The sequence below is a fragment of the Ursus arctos genome, unplaced genomic scaffold, assembly GCF_023065955.2.
Source record: "Ursus arctos isolate Adak ecotype North America unplaced genomic scaffold, UrsArc2.0 scaffold_2, whole genome shotgun sequence".
NCBI classification, from domain to species: Eukaryota; Metazoa; Chordata; class Mammalia; order Carnivora; family Ursidae; genus Ursus; species Ursus arctos.
In genome coordinates, this window is record NW_026622874.1 from 25,672,017 (window position 1) to 25,690,527 (window position 18,511).

Here is an 18,511-nt window from a genome sequence, read left to right on the forward strand (position 1 = left end):
TGCCAAATTATCCTCCAAAGAGATTGAAACAATTACTACTCTTACTATTAGGGTATGAGTGCCTGCTATTTCACACCCTTATATGTACTTTAAATAGCAAAACTCCTATCTTTATCAAACCAAAAAATGAAATATGATATATTATTATTGTATCAAATTAAGTAAAGGTTACTAGAAATCTATAAGAGAACAAGTTTTAAAAAATCAAATCAGGTAACTTTTCATCTTCATCAAACTAAATATCTGAAATATGTGAATTTCAGACAAATTACTAAATATCAGGTCATATCCCCTTGAGAAACTACAGCAATTACGCACATTATTTTTTGATGTGAATGAAAAAAAGAATTGTGCTTGTACATGCATTACTACTGCTGTGTTTCTCTCTCATCTCTCAACACTGTTATCTTTCAGTACCCACTGGGAGATAAATAAAGATAGACAGCTGGCTTTATATTTACCCTGCCTCCCCCCATACACACACAAAAATCAAACAAAGAAGAGTTCTGAGGTGAGAGAACATAATGCACCACACTAAATGCATAAACCACATACATTAAAAAAAAAATTAGACTATCTCACAAAACAGTCTGTATTTACAAAAGAAAACAAAACCTCAATTTGTCCCTGAATTAAAAAAAACTTCTTTACAATGCACTCACATAAAAAGAATAAAGTTTATTTTTTCTTATTATTTGATGATGATAATTACAACCATACTCATCTTGAAAATAAAAGAAAAAATTTCACACACAAACGACTGAGGTTTTTCTGAGAAAGAACAATTCCCATCACATTCCCATATAATTTTATACTGACGTAGTGCTTTACAACTGTAAACATGTTTCATATGTCTTTTTTGTTTTTAAAGATTTATTTATTTGAGAGAGAGTGTGTGCACGTGTGTGCAGGACTGGGGGGAGCGACAGCAGGAGATGGAGAGAGAAATTTCCAGCAGACTGCCTGCTGAGCATGGAGCCTAACGTGTGATGTGGGGCTCAATCTCAAGACCCTGAGATCATGACCTGGGCCAAATTCAAGAGTCAGATCTTTAACCAACTGAACCACCCACGTGCTCCATGTTTTACTTATGCTTCTGAGTTGATCTCCATGAAGTGGTCTCAAGTATCTTCTACTCTTATCATCTAACACTCTCCTTCACACTAGGTGAATTTATCATTTCTCTCCTTCATAACCCACTGCCCCCTCCTATGCCCCACCCTCTTCCCCTACCAACTAAATCTCTGTCTCCTTCTCTTAGAATGCCTTTCATTCCATCAGTGTCCAGCAAAAATGCCATTTCCTCCATAAAGTCTTCCCTGATGCTTTCATTTAAAGTAATTACTTTGTTCCTTTGACATGCTTAGAACATTTAACATTTTCTGTCTTGTAGTGTATTATTACTGTTTTAATATATGTTTTAATCTCCCTGGCATAATAAACTTGATAAGGAAAGGGATTTTCTTATCTAAGTGTCAAGCATAACCATGAAATACATAAAATTTACCTGTTGAATGAATGAATTCTAAAACAACCCTGTAAATTTAAGGTAGTAAGCTCACCTAATAAATAAGGAAATTATTTCAGAAGTTAAATGATACCCTTAAAGCCAAAACAATGAACAAACAGTGGAGCTAAGACTGAAACCCAAGCAAGGCCTTTTGAAGACAAGTCAGTGTTCCTTCCCTAACAGCTAGCTTGAAAATCTAAGGCTGGGTTTTTTATTGCAATATTTCCATGTAGTCTATATAAATAGGCTGTATATATTTAAAGAAATAGAACTAGATTAAAATATGATCATAAATTATACCAGTATTAAATCATGAGCTTACAGTGGGCCATAATTATTAGATAGAATTTTTAGTAACTGGTAGGAAGGAGAATTCTAAAAACACAAATGAAAGCACACTGTTAATAGGTAAAGTTCATATGCTCTCAAAGAGCCATTACAACTTGGGTTATAATTTCATAATTTATAATTGACAACCTTAAATAAGAAGAATGTTAATGAGGAAAAACAAGTTCAGTAAGTTTTTCTTAATCATCTGCTATACGTGTAGCACTGTGTTAGAAACCTGAAAAACAAAATGAAAAATACACACTCCTTGCAATCGAGAATAGTAAGTGTGACAGTTACAGAAACCTTCTGTGTTCAGGCACTATTATGATTACTAAACACTGAAGACAGAATATAATGGATATTTATATAATACCATCTATTTCTAAGTCATGTTTCTTTGCAGACTTCCCCGAACAGAATTTAATCCTTTATTAATGATTCACAGATATCATTATAAGCTTAAGTATACACACTCTTGAGGTATACCAGGATTATTTGCCCTTACAGTAAAAGTCCTTGAATGCAAGAACATTCAAGATTTGTGTCTGTCTTTTTGCTATTTGTGTGTTTTCTATTTATTATTTAATTTTATCTCAGTCCTTCTCTTCTATCCATTCTGACTTCCATCAACATTTTCTGAACCCCTTCCATGGCCCAGGTGGTATTCTAAGTGCTGGAGATACAATGGTGAACAGGAGACAAAAGTCCAGACATCAAGGAACTTACACGCCAGTGGGAAAACAGAAGAAACATAAATATATAATAATATGTCATGTACTTAAAAGTGCTCTGAAGAAAACTAATGTAGGCTGAAGGGACAGAACAGGCTATTTTAGGGTAGGGTAATTAGGGAAGGCCTTAGTGAAGAAGTGGCATTTGAATAGACACTATATGAATGAAGTGAAGGAGTAAGCTACATAGAGATCTTAGGGGAAAAAGCAATTTTTAGGCAATTGCAGGGGCTCATTTATGGGACGAGCTTGTTGGTGTGTTCAAGGAATAGTACCACCACAAATGTATTTGGAAACAGAGTGAAACCAAGTGAAACTGAGTGTGGAGAAGATGTCAGAATATAAAGTCAGAATATACATAGGGGCAAGACCCTATTGGGTCTTCCAGGCCATAGTAAGAAGTTTCAACTTGATTATAAGAGAAGCCATAAAAAAGATATTGAGGAGGGCGGTGATATGATCTAACTTACATTAAAAAAAAAAAGACATTGGTGGCTACAAGGAGGCAAGAGTGGCTGCAGTGAGACAAGTTCAGAAGGCTATTGCAGTATACTAAGCAAAACATGGATGGCACTGCTTCAGGTGGTCAGATTCAAAATGGGTGAAGGAGTATGGAAGGTGTAGGCTTCTAGTTACGGAATGGATAAGTCACAGGGATAAAAGGTACAGTAAAGGGAATACAGTCAATCCCATTATAATAGTGTTGTATGGTAACAGATGGTACCTACACTTGTCACAAGCACAGCATAATGTAGAGTCGTTGAATCACTATGTTGCACACTTGAAACCAGTTTAACATTGTGTATCAACTATACTTAAAAAAAATTTTATTTTATTTTAATTTTTAAAAAAGATTTATTTATTTTATTTTAGAGAGAGAGGGACTCTCAAGCAAACTCCATGCTGAGTGCAGAGCCAAAAAAAATTTTTTTTTGTTAAAGATAAAGCAACAGGATTTGCTGATGGATTGGAGATGAGGTGTGAGAGAAAAGAGAGGCTAAAGGTTTTTAACCTGATAAAAAGTGATGATCCATGGAAAAGAAAGCGTATTTGGGGGTAAAAAAATTTTGTCCATGCATGTTTGAAATGCCTACTACAAATCCAAATAGTCAATTAGATATCATTCAGAGGAGACAGGAGACATACTTGAGAGTCATTAGCATACAGATAATATTTATAGCCATAGGCTTGAAGAGATTGCCTAGGTAGGCAATGCATGTTGACAGAGAAAGAGATTGGAGGATTCAGCACAGCTGTACTGACCAACATTTAGATGTCACAAAGAAAAGAATAGCTAGCAGAGGAGATTGGGAAGAATTGCCAGCAGAGTGTGGTTTCCCAGCGAAACCAAGTGAAGAAAGAGCTTTAAGAAGGAATGATCCACAATGCCAAATGCTGCTGAGGGGTATGTCAAATCCTGTTGGGAAGTTTAGTAAGATAATGCCTCCTTTGCTGTTATATCATTTCTTGAGGCTGGGAGTGCCCCTGCTTTCAGCAATTCCTCCTACCTCTTTCTTTCTTTTCTTTTTTTTTTCTTTCTTTTTTTTTTAGATATTATTTATTTATTTGACAAAGAGAGACAGTCAGCGAGAGAGGGAACACAAGCAGGGGGAGTGGGAGAGGAAGAAGCAGACTCCCAGCAGAAGAGCCTGATGTGGGGCTCGATCCCAGAACACTGGGATCACGCCCTGAGCTGAAGGCAGACGCTTAAGGCCTGCGCCACCCAGGCGCCCCCCTCCTATCTCTTTCTAATTCTTAACTTCTATAGAATAGGAAATTATACAACCATGTTTCTTAAAATTATATTCCAAGTAACTGCAAATACATTCTGGAAAGGATGTGAGAGAGTCTCCAATAAGCAAAGTGAATGAACTTTAGTACATGAATTCTGTAATCTTATTTACTCTCAACTGTGATTAAGGAAGCTGAGGTTCTTGATAACTGAACTCTGAAAAATTATAAATTGTACATAAAAACTAGAAAATGATGGAGAATAAAAGTCATAAGCTAGCAATGTTTTAAAGGATAACTATGCCCAAAAGGAAAAACAAACCAAACAAATGACCAAACGCCACCCCATCCCTCCCAATCATTTGTAACAACAAAAACTTAAGACCTGACAAATTTCTCTTTCAGTAGCAGCTCTGTTAGTTTGGCACTAGTTTTGACAGAGGGACAGAAGATAACATAGACATATTAATAAGGATAATTTAATTCAAAATTTAAACAACTTACCGGCAAGCACAAGGGTAATATTCAGTACAATGAATATTCCACAAAATAGGCCAACTCTAAAAGTAGTCCATGCTGGTGCGGGCTGTAGACAGAAAAACAGCATGCTAGGCATAGGGCAAAACACTGCATACATTTAGTATATGCTGTAATAAATTAGTAGTATGAGTCCCAAAGCTCTACCATGAAAACAAAAATATTTTATGAACTGAATTTTTTATAAATCAGAACCAAGAAACGTCCTTCATTCTCCTGTAATATAAAATAGATTTGCCAGTTATTCGAATTCCTTTACAAAAATCTCAGTTCCTAAATAAATAAGAATTTAATCTTCAACACTGAATTATATATACACTGAGTTTTTCTTATGGGAGAAATCCAAGTGCAATTTCATTTTTACAATGTATATATCATTATATTTTGTAGGTCACCATTACTCAGAATTCACATATTTGGTACTATGAACCATGGAGACAATGGCAAAATTAAGAACACTTGTTTTCTATATTACTTACACTATTAACAACTATTACAACACTAATAAGAGTGGGGTAACTTAAAGTGAATTTTTTATAAAGATTTTATTTATTTATTTATTTATTTATTTATTTATTTATTAAAGATCTTATTTATTTATTCGACAGAGACAGAGACAGCCAGCGAGAGAGGGAACACAAGCAGGGGGAGTGGGAGAGGAAGAAGCAGGCTCATAGCGGAAGAGCCTGATGTGGGGCTCGATCCCGTAACGCCGGGATCACGCCCTGAGCCGAAGGCAAGCGCCCAACCGCTGTGCCACCCAGGCGCCCCAGATTTTATTTATTTATTTGAACGAGAGAGCACACAAACAGGGTGAAGGGCAGAGGGAGAAGCAGACTCTCCACTGAGCAGGGAGCCCAATGTGGGACTCGATCCTGAGACTCCGAGATCATGATCTGAGCCGAAGGCAGACCTCAACCGACTAAGCCACCCAGGCACCCCAATTTTTTTTATTTCAAATTGGTCTGAATGGAACATAGAAATTCAATTTACTTTATTTATGGTCTTATATTCTGCAACTATGCTAAACTCACTAATTAGTTCTAGTAGCTACTCTAATGATTCACTGGATTTTTCCACATAGGTTACCATGTCATCAGCAAAAAACTCCACCAGTTTTAGTTCTTTGTTTCTAATCTGAACGCCTTTTATTTCTTTTTCCTATCCTACTGCACTGGCTAGATTCTCTAGCACAATGCTGAATGAAAGTGGTTAGAATGAATATCCTTTTTGTCCCTAGTCAGGGAGAAGGTATTCAGAGTTTCACCATTAAATATGATATTAGTTATAGGTTTTTTCATAAATGCCTTTTATTAGGATGAGAAAGATCTTTTTGTTATTGATTTCCATTCCACTGTGGTCAGAGAATTTATATTCTATGATTTAAATCCTTTTTAGTTTATTGAGACTTATTTTATGAAATAGAATATCCTAAATGTTTTTGGTATAATTACTGTGTAGATCTCATTTAATAGATTTTTTTTGATGTAACTATGGCATTTTGGATGAAGTTCTGTAGTATCCCAGCATACCTGAATCTTCCCACCCTGTATCATTAAATACCTAATCATAATCATTTGGTGATTGTAACATGAAAGAAATACCTCACCTTAATAATTTGGGGAGACCAAGAAGTTAGCATGTCGATAAGAATAAACAAGAGAAGGAATACAGCATGATAAGAGAAAGGTAGGAAGGCATCACAATTCATTCATCGTGAAGTGAGATCTGGCACTGAATTTTTCAAAAACAAAATAACAATAGTAATAACTACTTTAAAAACCTGGCTGTATGTATGTATGTATGTATGTATTTAAAGGAGAGAGAGAGACAGTAGGGTTGGAGGGCAGAAGGAGATGAAGAGAGAGAATCTTAAGTAGGCTCCACACCCAGCACAGAGCCTGATGCAGGGCTCAGTCTCAAGACCCTGAAATCATAACCTAAGCCAAAATCATGAGCCAGACTAACTGAACCACCCAGACGTCCCTGACATATTTTTTAAAGTAATGAAACAAGTATGTTTTATCAACTAAACAGATTGTGTTGATTATTAAATAGACAAAACCAACCAACCAAACAACTGGAAGCAAATACTAACCTGAGCAGCTCCCAAAGGGGGGACACGTAAACGCTTCATAGCTTTTTGTCGGTCACCATCTTCAAGTTCATTAGTCACTACAGCCTAGGAAGACACATTCAATTTTGACACACGTTATACTAATCTTGACTAATACATAAATAATTCTGAACCATTTATATACATGATATTCTGATAACCTCTTGGTGAATGTATAGTGACAAAGAAAAAGTCATGAGTAAGAATATCGTATTCAAAGCTAGCAACTAATTACAAAAGGAGAATACAGATGAGGAACTATTCATTAAAAATAAGACATTAGTGCTATTGAAAACACGTGGTACATAAGTGAGATTACTATACCTCAGTTTCGGAGATGAGCTGGTTGATTTTCTTGCACGTATAAAATGGGGCCACTTCAACATGAGCCACTCGCCAATCTGCTCCACGAGAAGTTTCCAGGATTTTGTCATGCTTTTTGAGGATTTTTCGAAACCCTGTAAAATTCAGATTCTACAGAAAGAAATGAGAAAAACTATAATTTTCACCACCATAAAAGAAGAAAAATAATAAGCATGATGCATTGATGAGCTGATTGATGACTGAGTACTAACGGAAATGGCAATGCTTTCATATAAGCATTTACTACTAAAAGGATAAGACTCTTCTTTCTTGGGGTACCTGGATGGCACAGATGGTTAAGCGACTGACTCTCAGTTTCAGCTCAGGTTGTGATCTCAGGGTAGTGAGATTGAGCCCCACATCAGGCTCCATGCTCAGTGAGGAGTCTGCTTGAAACTCTCTCTCCCTCTCCTTCTGTCCTTCCCCACCACATGCTCTCTCTCATAAATAAATCTTAAAAAAGAAAAAAACTCTTCTTTCTTATTCCATCTATTTCAAGGTAGTATGCCATCAGTAATAAAAGAAACCCTAAACTATGAACCCTATGATTCCTATTTCAAGTAAATTAATGGAAGTCTTAAACTAAAAACATTCTTATTTCTATTTTCTTATGTACAATTATTCTCAAAAAGGCTAATTTATATAATTTTGCTTCATGATCAAAAGGATACTACCAGAAAATATTTTGGATTTATCATACACTGAATACATTAGTTCTTTGTTTTTTGAAGGACTGGTGTAGCTATATATTTTCCCCCTACTATGCAAGCATGTATGAACCAGCACAGAAAATGAAAGATCATCTATTTCTTTTAACTTCATTTTGCTTCCATCCATTCTCAGTTTGGGGATGGGGGTGCAAAAAGAATAACAGTGATCATACATACAGAGTTTTGCTGATAACGGATAGGAGCTTGCACTCCTCCACCATTTCTATAATATCAAAATACTACACTTTTCTACATTCTCAAATTGTTGTTCTTTGATACATGCAAAAAAGCAGGATACTGTGGATTTGCATGGTTCTTTAAACCAGAGATCTCCCAAATTTGCTAATCACATATCCCTATCAGTAAAAAAATTGAGCACTTACTCCAAATTAGACTTTGCTTCCTTACTAATTTTGTTTATAATTTTTGTCTCATACTTTAACAAATCATCTTAAGCTCTCCTAGGGGTACATACACCGTGATTTAGAGACTGCTTTCAATTAATTTTCCTTTCTCCTCACTACCAATATATATTCTTACAGAACAGCCAGCCTTAAAGAATAGAGAATAGAACAGAACTTTTATAATTAACAACTATTTTTGTTTTCCCAAGGAGCTTTTTATAATGACCCCAAACAAAAGCTTCTGGGAAAGTTAATAAAATAAAATTTAACAAAGGTGTTTCTCTGCAACACATAAGCACAATCAATGAAATATGAAATGTTAATGTTTTATAGCATTAAAAGAAAGAAGAAATACATTTTTGTTTCTTTTTAAATATAAATTATAAAGCTACAGATAAATTTCAAAGGAAAGGAATTTATCATCATATAGTTTACTATTCTTCTAAAATTATTTTCCAACTGGGTTCTTCTTTGAATGATAAAATATTAAATTACCAAGGAAGGTAGAATTATGAAAGGGAAAGAGAGGGAAATAAGTACATGCATTAACAACTTAGATTACTGCAGCTATGAGACTATAATGACTTTTTATTTTAAAATTCCAATATTTACCCCTAGAATACTTTTGTTATATAACCATTAGTTTTTATATAATGTTTTATATAACCACTGATTAGAAGTACTAATCACAATAACAAAATGGAAAAAGAATAGTATGTAAGGTCTCTTTAAAGATTAGATGCTTTTGCCTATTTAAATGTTTTATTATTGAACAAATCTGTTTTTCAATAAATTTGTTATAGATTTAAATATGTAAACAAATTTAAATATGTAAAAAAATCTGTGAAGAATTAGAAATGAATAAAAGACTTCTATTTCCATAGTTTAGTGTACATGGTAATTCAACTTTTCAGATTGGGTTTTAAAACTGTTGAGTGATATATCACAGTAGCCTAGATATTCAGTCTCTATACATATTTGCTGTGACCTAATTTCTTTCGCAAGATATTTTTCAACTTTTTAAAAAAAAATTTATTTTCATTCTAATGTAGTTAAGTGTTATAATAGTCCCAGGTATACAATATAATGATCCAGTACTTACATAAAGTTTTTTTTAAATAGAGTTATGTTACAGTCTATGGATAATACAATTGGAAGGATTCTTAGTGGCAAGTTGTAAAGTTAATATCTTTTATATTATTAGTGTTAGTTTCAGGAAAGTTAACTAATTGCCTTTGTGGAAATTTTGTTATAGGCTTGGAGGAATGTAAAGCTCTTACATAGCCAGCAGTGGCTGGATATATATAATATATATATATTTTCTTATATACATAATTTCTTATATATATAAGACATATATAATTTATTTCTACTTACTACTATCAGAGATGACTCTAAAAATAGGAAGTAAAACATGAATCAAGGGTTACTTGTGCACACTGTACAAAACGTTTTGGAAAACTGATCTTCAAAAGTAGAAGTCTTATTAACACAATTTTGCCACCCTTGATATATGGTTTCTAACCAATAAGAACATCTGAAATCACACTAAGAACCTAAAAAATAGGAGCGCCTGGGTGGCACAGCGGTTAAGCGTCTGCCTTCGGCTCAGGGCGTGATCCCGGCGTTGTGGGATCGAGCCCCACATCAGGCTCCTCTGCTATGAGCCTGCTTCTTCCTCTCCCACTCCCCCTGCTTGTGTTCCCTCTCTCGCTGGCTGTCTCTCTCTCTCTGTCAAATAAATAAAATCTTTAAAAAAAAAAAAAAAAAAAAAGAACCTAAAAAATAATAATGACATGCTAAAGATTTTCCTTTTTGGATCGGCCCATTAGTATAGTTCAAGGTTAATTCCAAATTTCTCGATTCTTTGAAGGTTCCATTTTCCAGGATAAGTACCTGATAGTTCTGCAGCAGGATAAGACTGAGGTAGAACTCGCTGAAGGCCAGTTTAAGGTCTTTAATATTCCTATGTTGGACACGTTCCTCATGGGACAAGTGGAAGACTGGCTTCCTGCGCTGTCGCAGTGTAGTAACACCAGTGCTCTCTTTCTGTGCATCCAGTGATGACTGAAGCTCATTCTGAAGCGTAGCAAATCTGCGCTGAGCCTCTGCAAGCTTTTCTATAAAAACAAAAACCAAAAAAGAAACCAGCATTTCAAATCATCAAGATAAAAAAGCTGGTAAAGTTCTCACAGACTTTTGGTTTTTTACTTTTTATTCTGGTCTGTTTCCCTAAAATTTCTAGGAAAAAAATATGACATGTAATATTTAGAACTAGATAGGAAAAAAACCATTTTGGTATAACATTTCATTCTATCGTTCTATCCCACACTTCCCTCCCTGCAAAACCTCAAGTGTACCCTTTGTTTTTACAGATGAAGACACAGAATCTAAAAAGCCACTGAAAGTGAGAATGCAAAATGGTACAGCCACATAATTTGGAAAACAGTTTGTCAATTCTCAAAAAGTTAAACAGAGTCAGTTACATTAAGATCCAGCAATTTCACTCCTAGGTATATATGTTCACACAAAAACTTGTACATATACACGAATTTGTATTCACAATAGTGGAATACAACCTAAATGTTCATTAACTGATGAAAGGATAAGCAAAATACAGCATGTATATTATATAATGGAATATTATTCAGTCATAAAGAAGAATGAAGTACTGGGGGTGCCTGTACTGGGTGGCTCAGATGGTTAAGCGTCTGCCTTCGGCCTCAGGTCATGATCCCAGGGTCCTGGGATGGAGCCCCACATAGGGCTCCCTGCTCAGCGGGGAGTCTGCTTCTCCCTCTCCCTCTACTGTCTCCCCTGCTTGTGTTCTCTCACTCTGTCAAAAAAATAAATAAAGTCTTTAAAAAGAAAAAAGAATGAAGTACTGATACATACTATAACATGAATGAATCTTAAAGAAATCATGGTAAGTGAAAGAAGCCAGACACAAAATGCCACATAGTGTCTTATTATTCCATTTCTATGAAATGTTCAGAACAGGCAAATCCAGAGACAGGAAGATTTGTGGTTCCCAGGGTCTAGGGCACAGGAAGAAAAAGGAGTGACTGTTAATGGGCATAGAATCCTTTGGGGGTGATGAAAATGTTCTGGACTTATATAATGGTGATGGTTGTACAACCTTGTGAATATTCATAATTTGAATCTCTCTCCTCAGGAATAGCTAAGTCTTTTTTAAGGGCTCATGTGAGTAGGTCAGGCTCACCCAGGATAATCACCCATTCTTAAAGTCAACTGATTTGGGACCTTAATTACAGCTGCAAAATCCCTTCATAGCAACACCTAGGTAGATGTTTGACTGAATAACTGGGAGAAGGTAGAGAATACACTATGGAGGAAGGGATCTTAGACTCCACCTTAGAATTATGCCTACCATGTATCTCTGAACTGAAGCAAATTTCTGGAGACTCCAAATGCCACTCAGTCCAGCAGTCAAATGGAGATCTACAGTGTTTAGGTGACAGATGAAATATTAACCCAGGTTTAATTCACAGGGGACCCAGGTGGTCCATAGACTCACATTATGATTGCTTTCTCCGTTTCAAAATGTATAATTGGAGTAGAAACACCAGGATACTTGTAGAAATCTCCATGTTGACTGTGACCCAGGGGTAAAAGCCATTATTGTAGGAAGGACTAATGGAAGTTTCTAGAACTTCTCCCTATCAAGATAATAACCAAGAAGCAAAAGCTCATCCAGAGGTTAGTGCCATCACCAGAGACTTGAAAGATGCAGGGACGTTGATATCTATTCACAACCCTATTTAATTTATCTGTTTAGTCTGTGCAGAAGTTGGATGGATCTTGAAAAATGACTGGATTATAGCAAATTCAATCAAGTGGTCACTCTGATGGCAGCTATTATTTAAATGTGGTATCATCACTGGAGCAAATCAACAGAGCCCAAAGGATCTCGTATGCAGCCATGCAACTAACAGTGCACCTTCTCATCTGGCAACAGACACCTGCATGGTCTCTGAGCCCCAGAAATGGCACCATTCCCCATCAATACTGGTCAGCCACCTAGTGCCAGGTTGAATGCACTGGATGCCTTCTATCATGCAGGGGGCAGAGATCTGTCCTCTCTGGAATAAATGTATTCTTGATATGGTTGTACATTCCCTGCTCATAATGTTCCCACCTAGCACCACTATCAATTGGAATGCCTTATCCATTTTCATGGTATTCTACACAGCTTTGTTTCTGATCAGGACATTCATTTCACAGCAAAAGTTGTAAAGCAACAAGCATATGCATGGAATAAAATGGTCTTACCACATACCCAGAAATTGCTGGCCTAAAGAGAGACTTAACAAAGTGAGTTAGGAGACAATACTCTGTAAGAATTGGGTTCTGTCTTACAGGACGCAGTATTAAGACCATTATATTTATTGGTGCTTTCACAAACACAGAAAAGTACAGAGCCTAGGAATCAAGGGATCAAAGTGGGAGTGGCTCCTCTCACTACTATACCAAAAAAATCACTCACTTAATTTTTGCTTCCCAATCTGCAACTTGAACTTTGCCTATTGGTTAGTTCTCAGTGGAAAATGCTTCTTTCAGAGGAATACAATAATGGTTCTACTGAATTGGAAGATGAGACTGCCACCTGGCCATTTTGGGCTCATCGTACCCCTGAACTAGTAGGCAAAGAAGCTGTTTACTGGTTAGTGATTGATTTGATTACCAAGGGGAAAGTGAATTGTCGATACACAATAGGAGCATGGAGGATTGTGTCCATAACCCAGGAGACTCTCTGGAACACATCCTAGTATTTCCATGACAAGTAATAAAAGTTGATGGAAAACGACAGAAATCAAAGAAAAGAATTATTGAGGATTCAGATCCTTCAGGAATTAAAGTTTGGGTCATCCCATCCAGTAAAAAACCCCAGCCAACTGGGCTTCTGGCTGAGGGGAAAGAAAATATGGAATGAGTAGTGGGAAAAGCAAATCACAGGCATCAACTATGGCCTCTTGACCTTGTTGCTCTTTTACATAGCTCATATTTTCCTCTCTATCTCTTTTTACGGTATTCTGGATAACTACTTCAGCTCTATGTTCAAGTGTATAAACTTTCTCTTAATCTCCACCTGACAGGTTTAACTAATTAAGATATTAATTTCAGTGCTTATATTTTCATTTTAAAAGTTCTAATTGGTTATTTTATTTTTAAAATTTTATTTATTTGAGGGGCGCCTGGGTGGCACAGCGGTTAAGCGTCTGCCTTCGGCTCAGGGCGTGATCCCGGCGTTACAGGATCGAGCCCCACGTCAGGCTCCTCCACTATGAGACTGCTTCTTCCTCTCCCACTCCCCCTGCTTGTGTTCCCTCTCTCGCTGGCTGTCTCTATCTCTGTCAAATAAATAAATAAAAAATCTTTAAAAAAAAATTATTTATTTGAGAGAGAGAGAGAGAGAACAAGCACGACTGGGGGGAGGGGCAGAGGGAGAAGGAGCAGCAGACTCCCTTTGCCGAGCAGGGAGCACTGCGCCAGCTGATCCCAGGACCCTGAGATAACAACATGAGCAGACACTTAACCCACTAAGCCACCCAAGGCACTCCTCTAATTGGTTATTTCAAAAACTCAGTTTTGATAGTTTCTTTTTGTGCATGGTTTTGATACTCTTTTTTAGGTCTTTAACCATACTAAGCATGTACTTTATTTTGTATCTAATAATTCTGCATATTTTATGTAGCATTTTACTGTTTTGTAGTGAGAGGTATTCAGAATTTTTTCCTGGTCTTCCATATTATAAGAAAGAGAACAATTCACCTATCTTCAAGTCTCACACTGAAAAGGAAAAATGAATCTCAAGGTTCTTTTTAGAGAAGTCAAGCATTTCTATTGCAAAACTGTCCATCTTATTATCCTTCTGATCAAAAACAATATAGAACTTTTGGTTCTTTTTTAGTTCACTGTGCACTTAAGTGATTCTGTAATTTTTTCATGATACTCCTAGGCCAAAAGATATATTTAACACTTCTGTTTTATTAACAACCTAAGTATTTATGTCCTAACCACTTAAAAGCCATTTGAAAAAATAATATACACAAATACAAACACATATTTACTGAAAGAATGTGAGAATTTATCCAAGGTCAACTATAAATTATTTTGCTGATTAAAAGCTGTAGGTAAATAGTAAGACCCAAAAGCTAGAAAATCATAATATGAATGATCAACTTTTATTGTTAAGAGACCAATATATGAATTTGCTATTTGTTTACCTTCTTTAGCCAGTTGTCAATACATGTTTTGTAATTATAAATTTACATGGATATTAAAAATGAAAGAAGTCCAAAAAACGGAAAGAAAGAAGAACCATTACTTCCTGCGTGCCAGCAATAAGTCAAGAAACAAATACCTACCCATCTGGCAAACTCCTTACTCATTTTACAAGGCTAATCTCAAATATCATTTTTTTGTAAGTCTTTCTTGCCTAAAAACTCTCAGCCACAACTTGAAACGCCTTCTGTAGGACTCTCAGGAGGTCACAAACATGCATACAAAGCACACTGAACATAATTCTTTGTTTATGTTTGTTTCACTGACTGACTGACTGAGCGAGCTCTCTGAGCCAATGCTTCTCTGAGGGGTGAAAAAAAACTTCATTTTTTAATGGTGTGCAATTTTTAATAGCTTTTTCAGGTATACTTTACATAGCATAGCATTCACCCATGGTAAGCATAGTTTGCTGATTTTTAGCAATTTTTTTTTAATTTTTTTAAAAAGATTTTATTTATTTATTTGACAGAGATAGAGACAGCCAGCGAGAGAGGGAACACAAGCAGGGGGAGTGGGAGAGGAAGAAGCAGGCTCATAGTGGAGGAGCCTGATGTGGGGCTCGATCCCGTAACACCAGGATCACGCCCTGAGCTGAAGGCAGACGCTTAACCGCTGTGCCACCCAGGCGCCCCTGATTTTTAGTAAATTTGTAGAGTTGTGCAATCATCAGCACCATCCAATTTTAGAACATTTCCAACAATCCATATACTTCTGTCATGGCCATTGGCTGTCAATCCTCACTCCCACCCCCCAACCCCACGTAACCACTGATCTGCTTTCTGTTTCTATACACTTGCCTTTTCTGGACACTTTTATAAAGGAATCACACAACATGTTGTCTTCTGCATCTGTCTGGCTTCTTAGCATGATTTTGAGGTTCATCCATTTTGTATCACGTATCAGGAGTTCCTTTTATTAATGAATTACATATTTGTTGGGTGGATATACCACATTTTCTTTAAATATTCATAAGCTGACAGACATCTGAATTGTTTCTAATTTTTTTACTATATAAATTATGCTGTTAACATTCACCTATAAATTTTTGTGTGGACTATCATCATCATCTTTGTATTGTAAGAGCTTGCATACAGTAGCCTCAATCCATGTTTGCTGACTGAGTGACTGAATGAATATACAGGAAAAACTTTTCTCTGGTAATCCAAGTTTCATATAGAAATAGAGGACAAATAAATACCAGGGGTATTCAGCTACTTTTTTGAACTATTTTCTTCCTTAAGGGCAAGACTATCTAGAAAAGTGTATGAGGGAAAATCCCTTGTTGGGAGTAGGAGAGTAAAAGCATGTAATTTGGGAAAAAAAATTCAATATTACCATAGTTATGGTGTGAGATTTTTATACTTAGCAAAAGGGTTTAATACTTATCAACAGGTTTAAAAGGGATGAGAAAGGGATGCTTTTGATACTAAGTATCGAAATCTATGTTTCAATGACACCTCAGTTTTCTAGAGTCAGATATCCAAAACTCTCAAACATATGGGGGCAGCACAGAACCTGGAAAAGGGTAAATGTGTACATAAGAATGTACTTTTGCCTATGAATTAAAATCTATACATATACTCACACAAAATAAAAATGAATATTTCTAGGTAATTTTACAAATGTTGATGAAAGTAGCCTATTTTGACAATAAATTTCAATTTCTACTCATGCCAATAAATCAAGTGGCTCGAAATGAGCCACATTATTACTTTAATAATACATGTTTAATGCCATAAGCTCTCAGAAAATAAAATATCTGATAAAAATTTCCAATAACCACCCAAAAACTTTCAAAGCACCTTTATGTCCCTCAAAAAGCTATAGCATTAACAAGATTTTCTTAGTTTTCACCAGATTTATATATATTTTACTTTTAGAAAAGTTATTTCAGAACTATAAGCTATCTTCTGAATAACAAAGCTATTATATTGTTATGGAACTGAAGAATAATTCTTGATAAAGTCAGTGTCTTAGAATACATTTATTTTTTGTATACTTATCTTGCAATGTTACGAGCTTGCTAATTCAATATTTGGACCTCAGTGTTATTTGAAATACAGAGTAAGTTTGTAAGAGTTGATCAACCCTAGATGACTCAGGATAATTAATTTTGTTATATTACACAAAATTTTTGTTCTGCCTTTATCTGGAATTCTTATTACATGAAATCATTATACCTCAAATACTGAAGTCTAAAATCTCCATGCATCAATAAAACATAACATTCTTCAATTTTTTCTATAATAATAACAACTGAATCCTTATTCTCTTACAACTCCAGCCTCAGCAGACTGTTTGTTATCCTCCCCACCCCCAAATATATCATGTATTTTGATGTCACAATGCATCTGGATAGTGTTTCCTGGGAATACTGCACTCCAAGTCCTCTACCACTGTTAACCCCAATATGCTCCTCCAAGAGCATGTGAAAATGCCCCGCGTTTTCAAAGAGCCAATTTAAATTTTACTTCTTCCGGAGGCTTTTCCACAATACCTCTCTCTTCCTCCAAGTAAAGTCAATGCTTTTACATGTCAGTTTCCATAGTACTTTGCAAAATTCTAAAATACCAAGTATCATATTGTACATAAAAGAAATAGACACAATTGGTAAATAAACACATTAGATATAATCTGATATTTTCTATTCTACTATATTCTATTCATACATATATTTTTTAAAGATTTTATTTATTTGACAGAGAGACAGCCAGCGAGAGAGGGAACACAAGCAGGGGGAGTGGGAGAGGAAGAAGCAGGCTCCCAGTGGAGGAGCCTGATGTGGGGCTCGATCCCAGAACTCCGGGATCACGCCCTGAGCTGAAGGCAGACGCTTAACGACTGAGCCACCCAGGCACCCCTATTCATATATTTTTTTAAATGCTCGTGATGACCCCAGGTATTTTAATTTCCTGACCCATGTATTGGGTCATAGCTTACAGCTTAAGAGAACATTAATTTAGATGATAGTCAGCTTTTTTATAAGGATGTCATCCTGCAACGGTATTACTCCATGACCAGGGACATTCCCCATCTCATCAGTCTTAGAAAAAAAATCTTAGCAGTCTTAGAAAGACCTAGGAGACTTCAGTGATTAGTAATGTTATCACCAAAAAGGAGACTTCCTTTAAAAAAACTTCGCTCTCCTTCCACGGTTTTCAAATATTAGAAGATAGGAGGGAAGGAGAGTGGACATGTGGATAGTACATAAATAATTGTAATTTTAATTATCATCAGATATGTTAACAAGAAAGCAAGCCAGACTGCTTGCTTTAATTCATGTCCCCTACTTCTCTCCTAACCAACCTCCCAATCCCCATTCTTTACAGCTCTTAAGTAATGGATTCTGTTGTAATAAACTCAAGAGAATCATGATATAGAAAATAATAGTAAGACAATGGGAATTTTAAACAATACTACAGACCTATGATCACCCTAATATATACTTAATCCACGTCTTTACACACATACAAGCAAAGAGCTAAATCAGCCATTAAGTCATAATTTAGCTATGTGGGTACCAGATATATATAATCACTTATAAAATGATATTTAGTATTTCAGTGAAAAAAATGCTTATGTTTTATTACACACACTCAGTGGCATAATATACAATGCTTCAAATTCAGTAAGAATAAAGAAAAACATAACAGGATTATAGGAATAACTGTAATACGAATACTTCTGAATAACTATTATCCAATTGGTCTTACATATATAAGAAGCCTGAAAATATTTTATAGCCAAGAAATAAATCTGCTTCTATTGCCATA

At 35.7% G+C, this 18,511-nt stretch overlaps 1 protein-coding gene across 2 annotated transcripts in view; it reads right to left on the bottom strand.

Annotated features, from left to right (window-relative positions):
• XPR1 (xenotropic and polytropic retrovirus receptor 1) overlaps nt 1-18,511 on the bottom strand; it is a 234,089-nt gene that overhangs the window by 73,512 nt on the left and 142,066 nt on the right. For both annotated transcript variants that reach the window (XM_026509162.4, XM_048224959.2), the window contains 4 exons: nt 10,329-10,552; nt 7,280-7,429; nt 6,938-7,021; nt 4,807-4,888 (listed from right to left, as the gene is read on the bottom strand). In XM_026509162.4, coding sequence (XP_026364947.1) covers nt 4,807-4,888; nt 6,938-7,021; nt 7,280-7,429; nt 10,329-10,552 — 540 coding nt within the window. The remainder of the gene's footprint in view (nt 1-4,806; nt 4,889-6,937; nt 7,022-7,279; nt 7,430-10,328; nt 10,553-18,511) is intronic.